Here is a 15,857-nt window from a genome sequence, read left to right on the forward strand (position 1 = left end):
ACAGTAGTGGTACTAGTGGTGGTATTAGTGATACAGTATATGATCCTATAAACAGCTCTTGTCGGTCGCTAGGGAAGACCGCCTGAAAATTGAGTCGTGTCTAGTCGTAAAAAATCAACATGGTAGGTCAATAAAATCTGCATTTTTACGAGACAGACAGAGATGAGCAGAGTATCTCTGTCTCTGTCTGAGACGTTTATAACATGCTACGCATGCGCAGAACGAGAACCTTCTTGCCTTCCATGTTGATTTTTCACAATTAATCATGACTCAATTTTCGGACGGTTTTCCCTAGGCCTTAATATACGAGTGTCGAGACCTGTTTATATGATCGTAGTAGAGTACACGCACAGTATATGGATTGTGCAAGCATAGTAATTGTTACGGTAATATTTTGTTTTAGTGCTTGTATTTAGTTTGTTTTGAATAATTAGCATAACATTTCGTGAATTTAAAAAAATTATTCCACGATTTAATTATAAGGTATAATAACGCTTAACGTTTATATGTTAGGAACTGTTTGGATTATCGTATACATTTTCTAGAATAACTAGTCTAACCAAATTCCCACATGCTTTTTTGTTTACTAAATTACTAAGTGGCAAAAATCAAAAGTTCTAACAATTATATTCGTTTCAGTTTGAAAATACATCGAGATGAGTAAAAAACGTAATCGACAACCAGATGCAAATGGAGAGTTATATGAATGTTCAACTGATTCGTGTAACGAATCTAATAATACAGGTTAGAATTCATTTTTTAAGAAACTTTGGTTGCAAAATCCTTATTTGTTTTTATAATAAAAAAATATTCATTTTCAAAAAGTTAGATTATATTAACTTATTTTGTTAATGGAATTAAGTCTTAAAGAATTAATTAGTAAATATTTAGTTATTTGGTATAGTATATTTAGTATAATTAAAGTATAATTAAATTATGTAGTTATTTGGCATAATGACTACATAATGATAAATATCGAAAAATGCATAATTTAAAAATTGATAAATTATGTAGTAGTTTTGTATAATGATTGTGCAATATCCATTCTTATAGTATCTATATTCGTACTTATTAATTATATAATAATTATATTCATCCTTATATTGTTCTTACTAATTAAATTATTCATTTATTATGTATTTGAATAAATTGTGATAATAATAGGTTATTGCACAAACTCTGTCTACTTCTTTGTTCTTAGAAACTATGTTTCAATGTTAAAATAAATATAACACTGATACATAGTAGATCAAATAATCTTGGTATATCTTGTTTGAATTTTTATTCAAATTTATGTGAATATTTTTGATAGTGACATATTAAAAATCAATATGACAAAAATAAAGAATTTGTGACTTTTATTAACACAGAAGTGAGATGTAAATGATAACTGAACAAAAGTTAAATGAAAAAAACCTTTGTGTACATACATGAACTTAAATTAAATGAAAAGTTTACTTTTCTTTATGATAGTTAATGATCCACATGTTCAATTTTGAATACCTCTCTCCCTTTTTTTTGCACAGAAGTAACTGATTTTGCTATCGTTGCAGGTTTAACATTATTATATTTTTTTATTAACATTTGTTTTGATTGTTCTTTGCTGCTGTATTACAATTTCTAATGTATCTGCCTAATTCATCCCACAAATGCCCAATTGGGCTCAAATCAGATGATTGGGTAGAAAGGTGATTAAATATATTGCAGGACAATCCCTTTTTAACTTTCTTCATAATTTATATAAAGTTGCTTTCTTGCTGAAAGATAAACAATCTATCAAGGTTTAATTTTTGTGCTCTGTCATGCAGATAATGTTCAAAATGTAAAAAAGATATTGCATTTAATAAATTGATAGTTATACTATTTCAACCTCACTCACATTGCCTGTGCTATGCTTCATGGTCGAATAAAGTTTTTTTTCTATTTGATTATTTACTTAAATTTACTTAATTTTGTAAAATCTATTCATTTCTTTTTATTTAATTTACTAATAAAAGAGTTTCTTCACGTCTATATTCATTTATTATAATCTGCTTTTCGAATGATACTACAAATAATTTAAGATACAACTTTGTTACTATACTTAGTTTCAATCATATTAATTAATTTTAGTTTTTGATTCAATTTTATAATTAATTTTAAAATTGTTTGTCTATAGAGATGTTTCAGTTGATATGTGCTGTTCAATATGTTTTCAATCTCCGAAAGATTTAGTTTTATCTTAATATATATCTATATTGATATATATTTATATTAATATATTAGCAACATCTTGAAGTATCTTCATTTCTTTTCTGTATTCCATTAGTAGTTCATATAGAGGGATAGAAATTTCCATTTTTAGAATTAATTTTATACTTAGTTAATTTCAGATTTATTTCCTTTGTTTAGGAAAATGATATTGACTTAATATTGTTTAGTGCAATAGCATTGTTACATTGTTTTTATATATTGTCTTATGTGCTCATAAGTATGTACAGAAAGCTTTTTGATCCCAATTCTATTCTTTCATATTAAAAATATATTTTTGACTCAAGTATTAATTAAAAGTTTTTTATGTCATTCATAAGTAAGCATACACCAGTGCAAATCATCTGAACAAATATTCATAACTCTTATTGGTTGTATGTCACATTTGATGTGATCTGGAAACTTTATTATATTAGTCATATCGTAAAGTGGAAGCCAACATAATAGGTGACTTGAGCACAAAACTTATCAAATAAAACTCTGATCTAGTGGTATGTACAAAGTATTGACATCTGATAAGGCGTAACTATCATTTTGAAATAATATAGCTTCAAAATTTATAAACTACAAAAATATTTATTTGACCCACTTATATGGTAATACAAATTGTACTTAAAATGAGATATTTTCATTAATCTCTTTTATAGGGTAAATTTTATTTATTTTGTAAGTTTTATAGGGATAATTAGATATTTAGAAAGAGTCTATAAACATTTGAAATATCTAGTAGTATAGTCCCTATAATTCAACATCTATATACATAGATGAGGAACTATCATAGATAATAATAGAAAATACATAGTTTGAAATAAATATATAAGATGTTTTCAAAAATTGAATTTGTAGAAAATAAACAGTAACAGACAGGAGCTCTGCAGGAACCTATTAATAAACTTAATAATGATATATAATTATGATATAATAAGTTAAATTCTTATGTGTAGTATTTATTATTTATTATTTATTTAGTCCGTGCCTCTCGGCTTTGGACGAACTTTCAGCTTTCTTTACAGCCCTTTATTGCACTAATCACATTCTTACCTCTAATCTAAAACTAATGCTTACGATCTATTTCAACTTATGTCTACAAATTATTGCAACTTAAGCCTACACACTATTGCCACTTTGGTCTTTTTGTCTCCTTGCTGTGCTACCTTCCTGTCCTTCTACCCCTTCTTGTATTGCCTTCACCTTTCTTTTCTCTATTATCGCTCTCAGGTCCATTAGTCCCTCCCCAGTCCCATTCAATATTTTTTCCATTTCCTTTGCTCCTCCTGTTATTTCACATTCTTTTAGCACATGTCTCAGGTCCTCTTCTTCCCCTCCACATAATCTGCACCTTCTTTCTTCCTCCTCTTTCCAATGTTCTTTCGCTTTGGTTTCATTTCCGCACCTGAATCTGGCTATGATTTTTCTGTCCTTCCACTTCATCCTCCCTTCCAAGTACTTTAGCATCTCATCTTTGGTTATGTTCCTGTAGTACCTGTTGTATTTGGATTCCCTTATCCTTTTCCTCCTCTCTTCTGTTTCTCTCTTCCTTCTTTCTTCTACAATTTGGTCTCCAGTCCAACTTACTTGCTCCCCTTCTGCTTCCCTTTGTGTCTCTCCGTTTCTCACCTCTTCTAGTTCCTTCTTTCTCTTTCTTGCTCTTTTCCCTTCCTGTCCATTTCCCCAGTTTCTCTCTCTCTCCTTTATACACTCTTTTACCAGCTCCTTTTCCGATTCTAGAGTTCTTTCCTCGTACCTTACTACTCTTTTTAACGCTTTTACCTTGATTTCCTCTATCTTGCATTCTTCTGTCAGTATGTAGTTTGGTGTTGTCCTGTCTAAACCCAAGATCCATTTTACGTACCCTCTTTTTACCCTATCCGGCGATTCTCCCATGTTCCAACCCCATACCTCTGCTCCTCTTATGTGTAGTATATTTAGTTAATAGTTCTACAAAAATATTAAGCAATATATACATTAATGTTTATAGATAATAAATGTCCACATATACCAAAGGCAGTAAATTTTAATAAAATTAAGAAATGTGTCAATAAAGTAGGAATTAGTATGGAATGTTCAATATGTAAAAAGTGCAAAAATAATTCATCAAAGCTCAATGAAAAGGTATAAATTCAAAAACTTAAAGCCTTTTTTCTTTTTAATGTTATTTCTAAAGTGAATATATATAAAACTTTAGGAATATGTAACAAATTCAGCTGTACTGATTTGTTTACAATGTGGATATCAAGGTTGTGGAAGAGAAGAATGTGGTCATGCTTTGGAACATTATAAGAAGCCACATAGTGATTGTCATGTTATGGTAGTTGAGAGTCTTTATTGGAGTGTTTGGTGTTTTCAATGTGAAACAAAGATTAATATTGGCTGTAGGTATGTATGAAGATAAATGTACAACTTTATATATGTACATAAAACAAAACGCATAAAAAATCCAAAAAAGTGAATATAATATATATATATATTACTTCGTTTAACTGGAATAACTATACTGGAATATCTCACGAGGGATCGAAATTATCGGAAAGTATATAAGTCAAAAGCATACAAGTATCAAAGTCAAGTTAATTTTTTTTAATGGAACTCTGTATTTTTTTATTCATAACATAGTGGAATATCATAAATTAGATCCGAAAGCGTTAGATCAACGCAAATCAATAGCTGGCGCGATTGCATCGAATAACGATATCGAACATCGCTGATTAGATTATACGCTATAGGTAAAGGTCGCGCTCTTTATTTCCCCTTATGTATCTCATTGCTAGATTTATACCTCAGCACTATAAATAAAACATATAAACTAAAAAAATTAAAAACATGTGGTTTTTATTTAAGAATGTACTAAACGGAAGAAAATAATTTTTTATTAATCAAATATCATTATATGATTGAATGTAATAATAATATACAGGGAAATTTCTAACGAAGGCAAGAAAAATGATTCTCTAACGATTACGAGGTAAAAATGGTAGAATATTTGACTCAATTCGTGAATTTGAGATTTATCTAATCAAATAGAGAAACTCTGGAACTGTTAAAATTCTGAAAACTGTAGAACTATTAGTTAATATGAGCCTTGATTACTGATAATTGATTAAGAAAATCATTTTCTTTTTTCTATTACATTTTTTTAAAAAGCGATCTTTTTTAATTTTTTTAACTTATATATTTTATTTTTACTTTTTAGTCTTAAAAATTTCAGCTTTCTATCTTTTTGGAGAATGAGTGAAATTTCGCTTACAAAATTTTACCCAGGCAGACAGAAAAGTGAGCTAAATAAAAACCATTAACAGAGATCCAACTTCTTATTTCTTCTTATACATATTAGATTTATATTTTTAGCTTCTAGCAGTCAGTTGCTCTTAGTAAGCTAAAAGTCGAAAGAGCTCTTATGTTAAAGGCGGCTAAGAAACCGACGTTATGAATGGTTAAAGGAATGCTTAAACTGTCCCTTCGACTTTCTGACTCACTGAAGGACACCTTTTGAACTCTCTCCTAATTATAAACTAAAAGTATAAATCTAAGGTGGATAAGAAGAAATAAGAAGCTCCGTTTTTATTTATAGTATATATAACCTGATAAGGGTTACTCAATACAGTTACGTCAGCTACAGAGTTGAGTTGATCTGACGTCTTTGGATTTAATTTTTAACATTTCACTGCATAGATTGATATCAGGCAGTTGTATTTGCGTCAACAAACATTACTATATTGCAATAAATAAATACAGAGTTTAAAAAGATTAGCTTGACTTTGATATATCCCCATTACTATATTTACAGAAAAATTATCTATACCACCTAATGTTCTACCAAATTACTAAACAACATTTACAATAATATTTTTTTGACCTACATGTACATGACCTACATATATATATATATATATAACCTTTATATAACCTATATATACTAATTAAGAAATTAGATATGTATTCTAATAATTTCTAGTATTCAATTACAATCATAAAGTTTAAAAAAATGCTTTGAAAGAAAAGGTATTATATTACAAGTGGTTTTTAAATATTTCCTGATCATATAACCATAATAAACTTAATAATGAAATTAGATTATGAAATAAATTTAAAGAAATTTTGTTTGCAACGTCTATGGTGTATGTAATTAAGTAATAAAAACATTTGTTACAATTTCAAAATTGCGCTATAATATACTTTTTTCAACTTTTTAGATTTAAACCTACAGACTAAGTAATAATTTTTAATTTTTAGAAAAAAGCTTCAAGAAACAGTGGAGTTTATAAAAAGATCTAGCATAGTAAAAAATTCATTACAAACTAAGACATCAATGATACAATGTCAAAAGGAAACCATAGATATAAATAAAGTAGATAAAGAAAAAGGTTTATACAATTTGCCTAAAGTAGGGGTATGTATTTTGGTAATTTTGGTTACTATTTTAATGAATTTCAATAAATTAAAAAAGTCATTTGCAATGTAATTTGTTGACAAACATAAAGAAATTATGTAAGAATAATATTTAGATATGTACTTGATAAAAGTAGATGCAACTCGTAATATGTGTATGTGATTAAAATATCCAAGTCTATATTATTTTAGGGTTTAATGAATTTGGGAAACACCTGCTTTTTTAATGCAGTACTGCAATGTTTAGCACAAACGCCTTTCTTAGTCAAAGTTCTTGATGATTTGCGTCTTCCTGGACAAAAATTCATTTTACCAGGAGGCAAACATAAGTTTGCTAATAACTCAGAAGAAGTTGATCTAGTAAGTTGATTTTAAATGTATACCATCAATATAATAACTAAACTAAATAACTAAATAACATATAACAAGACATAAAAATGAAAATTAAATTAAATGTTTTTTTAATGAATTTTTTAATCAAAGTTAACATATAAACGTGATTGTATCATATAAAATATTACTTTTTTAATTTTTTTCGAAAAATATAATTACTCTAAACAAGTCATGTACAAAATAAGTTAAATTACATTCTTTTAATGTATTGAAATAAATCTGAGCTATATTGAATAATATTTGTAGAAATAATATTTGCATATACTTTTTGTATTTAAATTAATAGTATCTAATACCTTTGCAGTAAATGCATCTTTCTTTAATTTATAATTAGTTGCCACCAACATAAAAAATTAGTTTTCTGAGCAATAATCATTTGCAATTCTATGTTTATTCTATATTATCCTATATAATTATTTATATTATTGCATATAATTATTATATTTATATTAACATTATATAGGATGTCTCATTTAAATCGATCCTTATGAATATCTCCAAAACTATTCATGGTTAGACTGCGGATTTCCATGCATTTATAGGAAATTTGAAAGTTCAAAATTACATACAACCCGTATAATATGAAGAAATATATAAAATACCCAAAGTATAGTGTTTGTTATGATGTTTGGTATTTAAAACAATCTTCTATTGAAATTTCTCTACTCAATTCTCTATTTTTTAAATTATATTCTGAAAAATATGAATTTGCATAAAAATTCGCACTCTATTCATGATAGTGGAAAAAATACTTCGAACAAAAGTTAAAACTATTTCGAGGAGAGCACTATTTGATATTAATAATTTTTTGTAGATAGAAATGTATAGAACATATGGAGGACAATCTTATTTTTTTTTTTTTTAGTGGAACTATATATGTTTTTTTTTAAATGCATTAGTTTTCTATCTTGGTATTTTATACACAAAATTATTATTAGCACTAATTTGCCGTTCTTTCTTGTAGCAATTAAAAGTTTAATTTTTTTCTCTTCTTCTAATAACAAGAAATCGTCCTACAGTCGTGTAGTCAAATGCGCGCATGTCCATATAAACTTATAAACGAATGCGATAAATTGTTGTTAGTGCGCGCATAGCCTCAGCTTAGCAGATATTTTAATTCTTATCTTGTAAAACTTGTCGTGTGAAGGACGAAGAAAACAAATGTGAAAACAGTGAAACCTCGTGGAATATATAGTTACTGATTTCATTCCTTTCTGTTTCTGTAAGATTTTGTTTTCTTTTTTTATTCAATCGTATAGCTATTTATTTGCGTAAAATAGTTTATCTCCTTTTGTCTAACTCTTGACTCATTTTCTTCGTCTTTATTTTTCATTTGCTTAATTTGCAGAACTAGATGCAGTTTATTTCATAATGTTTACTGTTCTCTACATTTATTTTTTAGTTTTTAAATAATAAAAAATAAGTAAATAAAATAATATATAATTTTTCACAAGGATATATCGTTATTAATCTGTTCTTGAAGGACGAACGAATATTAAATTGGATGAATATAGAATCAACTTTTTGTATTATAAAAATTTAACAAAAAAGAGAATAATTAGTTCTCAGTGTCGAATCGAATTAATAAATGGTCTTAATTGTTAAACGTATCTCGTATGATGTTTTTCCTGCTGCACTTGGTATTGAATGTTAGCTTCAGTTCTTTTGTTGCATTAGTTATTTCAATCTAACTGCATTTTGTGACAATAAACTCAAGTGTTTTGTTTATCTCTCGTCTCGTCTTTCGTCCGTGTTCATTTCGCATTGTTCCCTTTTATTCTTACTCCTTCTTGGAGTATTGTTCGTTGGATCACCAACGTTGGCAACGATACGTTCTCAACAGTCTTCTTTTGTACGAATATTGGAACTCTTGAGAAGATGCTAGCAACAGCCGAATGAGAAACAAGTGTCTATTTGAAGTATACTATTTAGATTATTAAAGATTATTTAGATTATTAGATTATTAAGATATTAAAAAAGTTATAAAACCAATATATGTATAGCTAAGGCCAAGAAAATATATTAAGAAATGTATATTTGCATAAGGCAAACAGTACGGGTTTAGAGTAATCTAGACTTTTAGTGATGAATACTGGATTTTTGGATGAATATCGTAACATTTTCTTGCCGAAAGTATGTGACGAATATAGAGGTTTCGCTGTACAAAAGTTAAAATATTTACTAAACTAATGGTTTCTCGACATAAATAAGTTAATAATTCTTTGTAGAAAATAGCTAAGGTGGAACAATTGATGTATTAAAAAATACATGGTTTCATTAATGAAAGTTGAAAGTTATGAAGTTGACCTTCATATGTCCTCTATGTATCCACCTACAAAAACCTAATGTCATCAAATTATGTTCCCCTCGAAACCACTTACTTCTTGTTTGAAATATTTTTCAGTATCATGATGAGTTTCGAAAATATTCGCAGGGATCGATTTAATAAATCCCGATTAATCTACTCTGTATACTAGGTAACAAAATTAAAGGATCAATAAATTTCGAAAAAAGATTTTTATTTTTTAACTGTTATCAATTTTACGAAGGTAGCTGTAGAGTAAATGGTCTAAGTTTCATTTCATCTACTTGCATCGCGTTAGCAAGAGAAATCCGGTAACTCGAAAATTCAGAAAAATTTGAAAGTTTATAGAAATGACGCTAATAATGAAACCATTCTTAATTCCAGCAAGCAAACATTTAATAAAGATGAAACCATTCTTCAAAACAAATACAAGTTGTAATTTTGAATATTTACGAAATTGCACGTGATATGAAAAGCAGCTAAATTAAAAGTTTTATAATCTTTTGATATTTAATTTTTTATAGTTATAGGCTAGGTCCTAGTTGCACATTGCACAGTTAAGAAACCGACTGATCAACCAATACGACACGAAACAGACACAACATTTTAACACTAGGTTTACGGGACGCGTTATTTCGATGCATTTCGAATTTCGTGAGGTAAATTACACGATTTATATTTTTCTTCTACCATTTATACTGACTTTTATCCATTTAACGAGACAAATATATATCGAAATTCATTTTCTTTGAAGTTTTCTAGTTTTGAAGTTTTCTATGTGGTATACCTATTTCTACGGATACGCGTCATTTTGACGCAATCGAAATGTCCGCAAAACCTAGTGTTAAATGGGCGCCTTCTACATGGCATTCGTGCGATGATAGCTGTCATATTTATCACTGGGATTGTATGAAATTTCATCTTTATCGCATCACATGGATACTACCATATTAAACATTGACTTGAGAGGGTCGTACAGTTTCAGCTTTGTAGCGGCGAGTCCAATACTAATGCAACAGTGAAAATTCTTTATTTTTAATGTTCTGTTCATAAAAGTTTCATTGACATATTGGTGAGGTTTTCCTGATTAAAATGAGACCAAACACGATATTGTTATAAAATTGGGCAATGCGACAGTCCACATATTTTTATATTAAATTTACTATAAAATTTTATAACAACATGAAGTTTGATCTCACTTTAATTAGAAAAATCTCTTCAATGTATTAATGAAATTTTTATTAAGAAAAAATATAAAATAAAAATATTTTGCTTCTGGATTAGTGTTGTTTCACCGATACGAAGGTGAAAGTGGCCTTTTTGGAGGGTCCTAACTCTAGTTAATATTTGATACGATCGCCAGGCTCGCACGCCATACAGGCGACCAATATCGATGAAAATTGTGCGATAAAATGTCTATACGGGACACGTAGTTGGAATCACTTTCATTACTGCGCAAGTAATGATTTTAATGAAATATGTTTTAAATGAAAGTTGGATGGTTTAGAGGGAGACATAATTTGACGCGAATAGCTTTTATAGAAGGATGTGTGGGGGAAATATAAACCAATTTTTTTTTAAATGAAACTATGAACATGAAAAGTCGGTACCCTGAAAGTTTAACAGCTGTGCTGAATATCCATTATTGAATAATATATATAGTAGTATAATTTTGTAATCTTTTGATTAGTTTTTATTTTTTTTTTTTGTAGCTTTTTCGAATTAAATTACGTATATATAGTTTCTACATATATGTAATATAGTATATATAGTTATATATAGTTACTAAGTATCTAAATCTTATCGAATTAATTGTTAATTTTTGTTGTAAAATGTTATTTCATTGAATATTCATAAACTTCAAACAATTCTACAAAATACAGATAAATTGGCATTTGGATTTTCGGTATTATAGTAAAACTTTTGTTGTTATTGTCAGTTTTATATGTATAGATGAAATCCTTCAGTATGTATGATTACAAAAATTGTAAAAATTCGAATAGTTCGTAGTCTTCTGTGATCTTACGTAATTATAATACGCTGTGTTTCTTTCGTTTTCCTTTGAGTAATCAAAATTAATATCCGGCATATAGCAGCTCCATGAGTGAGAAGCAAGCGACCGGCAGTACAAACGGTTTCAGACTACCCTTTATGATTTCCATTCAGGAATGTTTGGAAAAATTGTTGTCACTATTAAAAATTCTCTTCACTAGCATAAACGTTGGAAAGGACTGTCTTTTTATAGAATCGAATGTCGTTGATCATGTCGTCTTTTTTAAATATAAGAAATTTGTAAAAGTAATAAAAAACACCATTTTTTAACGGTCCATTTTCTGACGATCATTTCGATATAAAAGGGAACATTACTTACATTCGGATGTTATGGTGTACGAAATATTAATTTTTATCACATACTTATACAGAGCGACCACGGTAACTCTGGACAGTCCTTTACATATTTTCTAATGTATTGCAGCTACAAAAAGCTTTTCATATGAAGATTATATGGCATAAGACATACATTTTTTGATGAAGGCGAATATTTTTTACGTAGTTATTTTTCGAGCGAAGAAGATCAAGTTCGTTTTTCTACGTGGTACATATTCTTCAGATCATTTGATTGTGTTTATTAAAAAGAATTCCCTAACTCTCTATATATACGACTAACTTTAATTAGTACTTGAGATATTGAGTTTACAAATTTACTGATTTTTGCGGAAAGAACTTCACTGAAGTAGGAAGCACGAACTGGTGATATTTGGGCGATGACACGTGCTAAGCATTGCTTCTTGAAACAAATACGAATAAACAAATATGTATATACAGTAATATAATTTATATTATATTATTATTAATAATATAATTTTCCTGCCTATTTCTCAATCTCTTAATGAGGCATCTTAAGCTAGAAATCTGAAGAGTTATTTTTGACGTGATTCAATTGGTATTGAATACCGTGCTTGGGATCTAGTTGCTTCTATTGTGCGTAGCGTCGATTAGGATTGAGATTCCGAAAATCAACCGGTGGGGCGCTGTTCTTAATTATTTTTAAGAAATGTTAGAAAGAACGATGGCTCTATGATACGACCAAACGTCGTGTATTTTCAGTTCGGTTAAATCTTCATTCAGCAATTTCTTTAGCATTAAAAAAAATACATTTGTAATAATATAAAAAAAATACATTTAAAATAATAGTAATATTGTCCTTTAACACTATTTGACGTAGAATGCTCCGAAGAATGAATGTATGTAAAAAAATATATGTAATTTCATCTAAAAAAAAACGAAGTTGACCTTCATGCGTTCTTTACACATCCTCCTATAAAAACGCTGATCACGTTAAATTATGCCCCACCCTATATACGATTGGTTCGCTCGTATCTTACTATCGTAAACAATACGATAACAATGTCGTGTTTGGTTTCACTTCAATCATTCATTAACAAAAAATAAAAAATAAAGAAGTTTCATTATTGCAATAGTGTTCTCTGACTGATACGAAAATGAAGCGGACCCCACTGTGGGGTGGCCACGCTGTACGACTCTCTCAAATGTTTATTTCCGCATGACACGACGCTGGTGAATGGGTTTATTGTCTTTCTTCGCCGCTGGTGAATGGGTTTATTGTCTTTCTTCGCCGCTCCGCCATCAATCCTTTTCTATTTCGCGACGTGCTACTGATGTACATACATACATATGTATATATATGGACACCGTCGCATAGTTATGCGATTTTAACTGTTGTCCGGTCGGTTGGTTTGTCGGCTGTATAACGCGTAGCTAGAACCTAGAACTCTTCCACTTGCGGCTAATCGCGAGCGGTGCCAAATACAGGTCAGCTTAATTTTTTTTTAATGAAACCATACATTTTTTAACATATTAATCAATTCATTAAATCATTCCTTATAAAAAGTTAGTAATCTAGTTATGTCGAGAAACTGTTAGTACTGAACAAAAAATTTTTTGGAAAAGCTGAAGGACATAAATAAGATAATTAACTCTGGAGTTTCTGTCAGTTTAACAACCAAACATATGTGTAGTATCACGGTAGAAAATCTCTCATCGTTATAATATTAATTATTTATGTTAAAGGTATTATAAATTATAATATTATATATTATTATAATATGATATTATTATATATTATTACTATATAATAATGCATAGCAATATAAGTTAATAGTATTATATATTAAAACGTCTTGAAGAGAGAGGTTTTCTAACAGTAAAATGACATTCAGTCACATGTAGTTGTTCTGGATGTGGGTATGACATATATGTATTTCATATACTTTGTAGTCGCATGCAATTGATCTTGACTTCGCATAATTTCGCGTCTCGCGACATCGCATCCTTAGGCGCGGCAGCGCGTATAGGAATTGTACCATATTCAACAATGGATTTTGTATGACTGAGAGTCGCGCGCGACTAATCACAAGTGGAAAAGGGGATTATAGTTTTGACATTTTCCATGCTCTATACTATGTAAAGAATTTTTGAGAAAAGCTTCTCTTCCTTTATTTTTTTGTAGTTTTAATTTTTGATGACACTCAAATAGATAGTTTATTATATGTATATACTTGTATTATATACTATTATGAGTATATACAGTATGACAGAGACACTGAAATTTCGACTATGAATTCATTAAGACTGCTAATTTGCAAGCGTTATATGTGTAGTTATGGTTATACTTTTATGATAGTAGAATAAAATATATGTACATATTTCGCACGGTTGTGTTTACTGTAGTGGTTACGTAAGTTACAAAAATGATATCTTTTTAAAACAAAAATATCTTTCGCATAACGCATAATGTATAATTGCGATTTTACTATACACACCATGTACGTAGCGGAATAGTTCTTGCTTCTTTAAAAGAATGAAAGTCTATCGGATTACACACAAGTAGAATTTTATTATATTATTACACGCATGAAGATTTCTATTATACTCGTGCAGTGTGACAGCTTCAGAAAAACTTTGTACTTTCGTTGGTATCATCTGAGCTATTTTTTTGCAGAGCTCCAAATTTTTCTAAATTTTTGAACTATCAAACTTCCGTTATAAGTTTATTTCCTTCAAACATGCTTGTTAACATAAATCTGATTAAAGCCTCCTCTTTACAACGTCTTCCTGAAAGTAGTTGGTATATTATTTTTTGTCACCATTTTATTATCGGTGTAATTTGAGTCATGAAAAATATTTATCAATCATTGCACTATCAATTATGCAAAAATCTAATCTCGAAAATCTATTTTCCTACATCGCTTTTGTAAGTAAAAATTTTAGGAATTGTAGGTGTCAAGCCACCGTTAGTAGTGTTTATAAATATGTACATATGATCGTAACAAAAATTAATGTAAATTAGTATACATAGTACAGTCAAATGTTTGTATGTATTCTCGATGAATCTTCAACATCTATTTATTCCAAAATGAAGCTTCTTATGAAAAAACGTCACTAAATTTTCAACTTATTTTTTTATGTAAATCCATTCCCTTTAATATTATACCAGCAATTAAGATGATCTGAGAAATTTTTAAAGATATAATTATATCTTAGATTAGACAATGTATGCATGTAAATTATAGAATAATTATTAAAAATATAAGAGCTCCAGATAAGCAGATTTGAGAATAGATTTGATTGTAGTCATAAGATTATATGTATAATTGTAAGAAAAGCACATAATGTTTTTGCAAGTACTGAAGCATTCCTTTCTTTAACGAATAAGTGTTTCGTCATTTGTTACATTTCTATAAAATACTAATATCGCAGATTATGTTCCTTTTAAAATTAAGTAAGATTTTCTCGATATGTTTTTTTATATCGTTAAGAGCAAGCAGCTTATTCAAATGGTTCTATGTATAATTTTGTAATAATTGTCAATTGGATCAAGTCCTTTTTATATTACAAGATGTGCATTATAATATTTATACATTTAGTAATATTATATGCTTATAGTAATATTATGCAATAAATAACTTGCCATTACATATATTATTTAAATATTATTAACAAAATATTTTTTAGCCACCAATAGAGGGTATTTTAGAAGGTTGGGGCAGTTTTACCTCAATTTTATGCAAAACACTTACAGAAATGCAAAATACTGATGAACGTCAATCTTATCGTCCATCAGAGTTGTTAAACTCGTTTAAAAAGAAAACAACGCAATGTATGGATGGAGGACAACATGATTCGCATGAACTTCTTAGACATCTTCTAGAAATAGTACGAAACGAAGATCTCAGGGTGAGTATATATTTATTTTATTTCGTCTTATATATAGTAATGTTTTCAGCAGTGAATTATGTTAAGAACGGAATAAGAGAAAAAGAATTAAAAGTATTAAAATTGTGTTAAAAAATATTATTACATCAAAAAATAATATTGTTACGAATTCTTTATTCATTCTTAAATATTATTACTGTAATGCAATGAAATAGATTCTTCATTAAGATTTTCAATTTTCTTGTAAATACTATGCTATTTTTTTATAGCACACCCTAAAAGATAT

The 15,857-nt window shown here is 28.7% G+C and overlaps 1 protein-coding gene across 4 annotated transcripts in view; it reads left to right on the plus strand.

Moving 5' to 3' along the window:
- The first annotated feature begins 241 nt into the window (after nt 1-241).
- The window catches only part of LOC122566297 (ubiquitin carboxyl-terminal hydrolase 45), a 55,334-nt gene continuing 39,718 nt past the window's right edge, over nt 242-15,857 (plus strand). For 2 of the 4 annotated variants that reach the window (XM_043723387.1, XM_043723389.1), the window contains exons 1-7: nt 327-483; nt 640-744; nt 4,229-4,362; nt 4,436-4,626; nt 6,481-6,637; nt 6,829-6,996; nt 15,371-15,592. In XM_043723387.1, coding sequence (XP_043579322.1) covers nt 657-744; nt 4,229-4,362; nt 4,436-4,626; nt 6,481-6,637; nt 6,829-6,996; nt 15,371-15,592 — 960 coding nt within the window. In that variant the 5' untranslated portion in view covers nt 327-483; nt 640-656. Of the gene's footprint in view, nt 484-639; nt 745-4,223; nt 4,363-4,435; nt 4,627-6,480; nt 6,638-6,828; nt 6,997-15,370; nt 15,593-15,857 lie in introns of those variants that run through there. The other 2 variants (XM_043723388.1, XM_043723390.1) reach the window with 2 other exon arrangements.

Source organism: Bombus pyrosoma, linkage group LG3, assembly GCF_014825855.1.
Source record: "Bombus pyrosoma isolate SC7728 linkage group LG3, ASM1482585v1, whole genome shotgun sequence".
Taxonomy (NCBI): domain Eukaryota; kingdom Metazoa; phylum Arthropoda; class Insecta; order Hymenoptera; family Apidae; genus Bombus; species Bombus pyrosoma.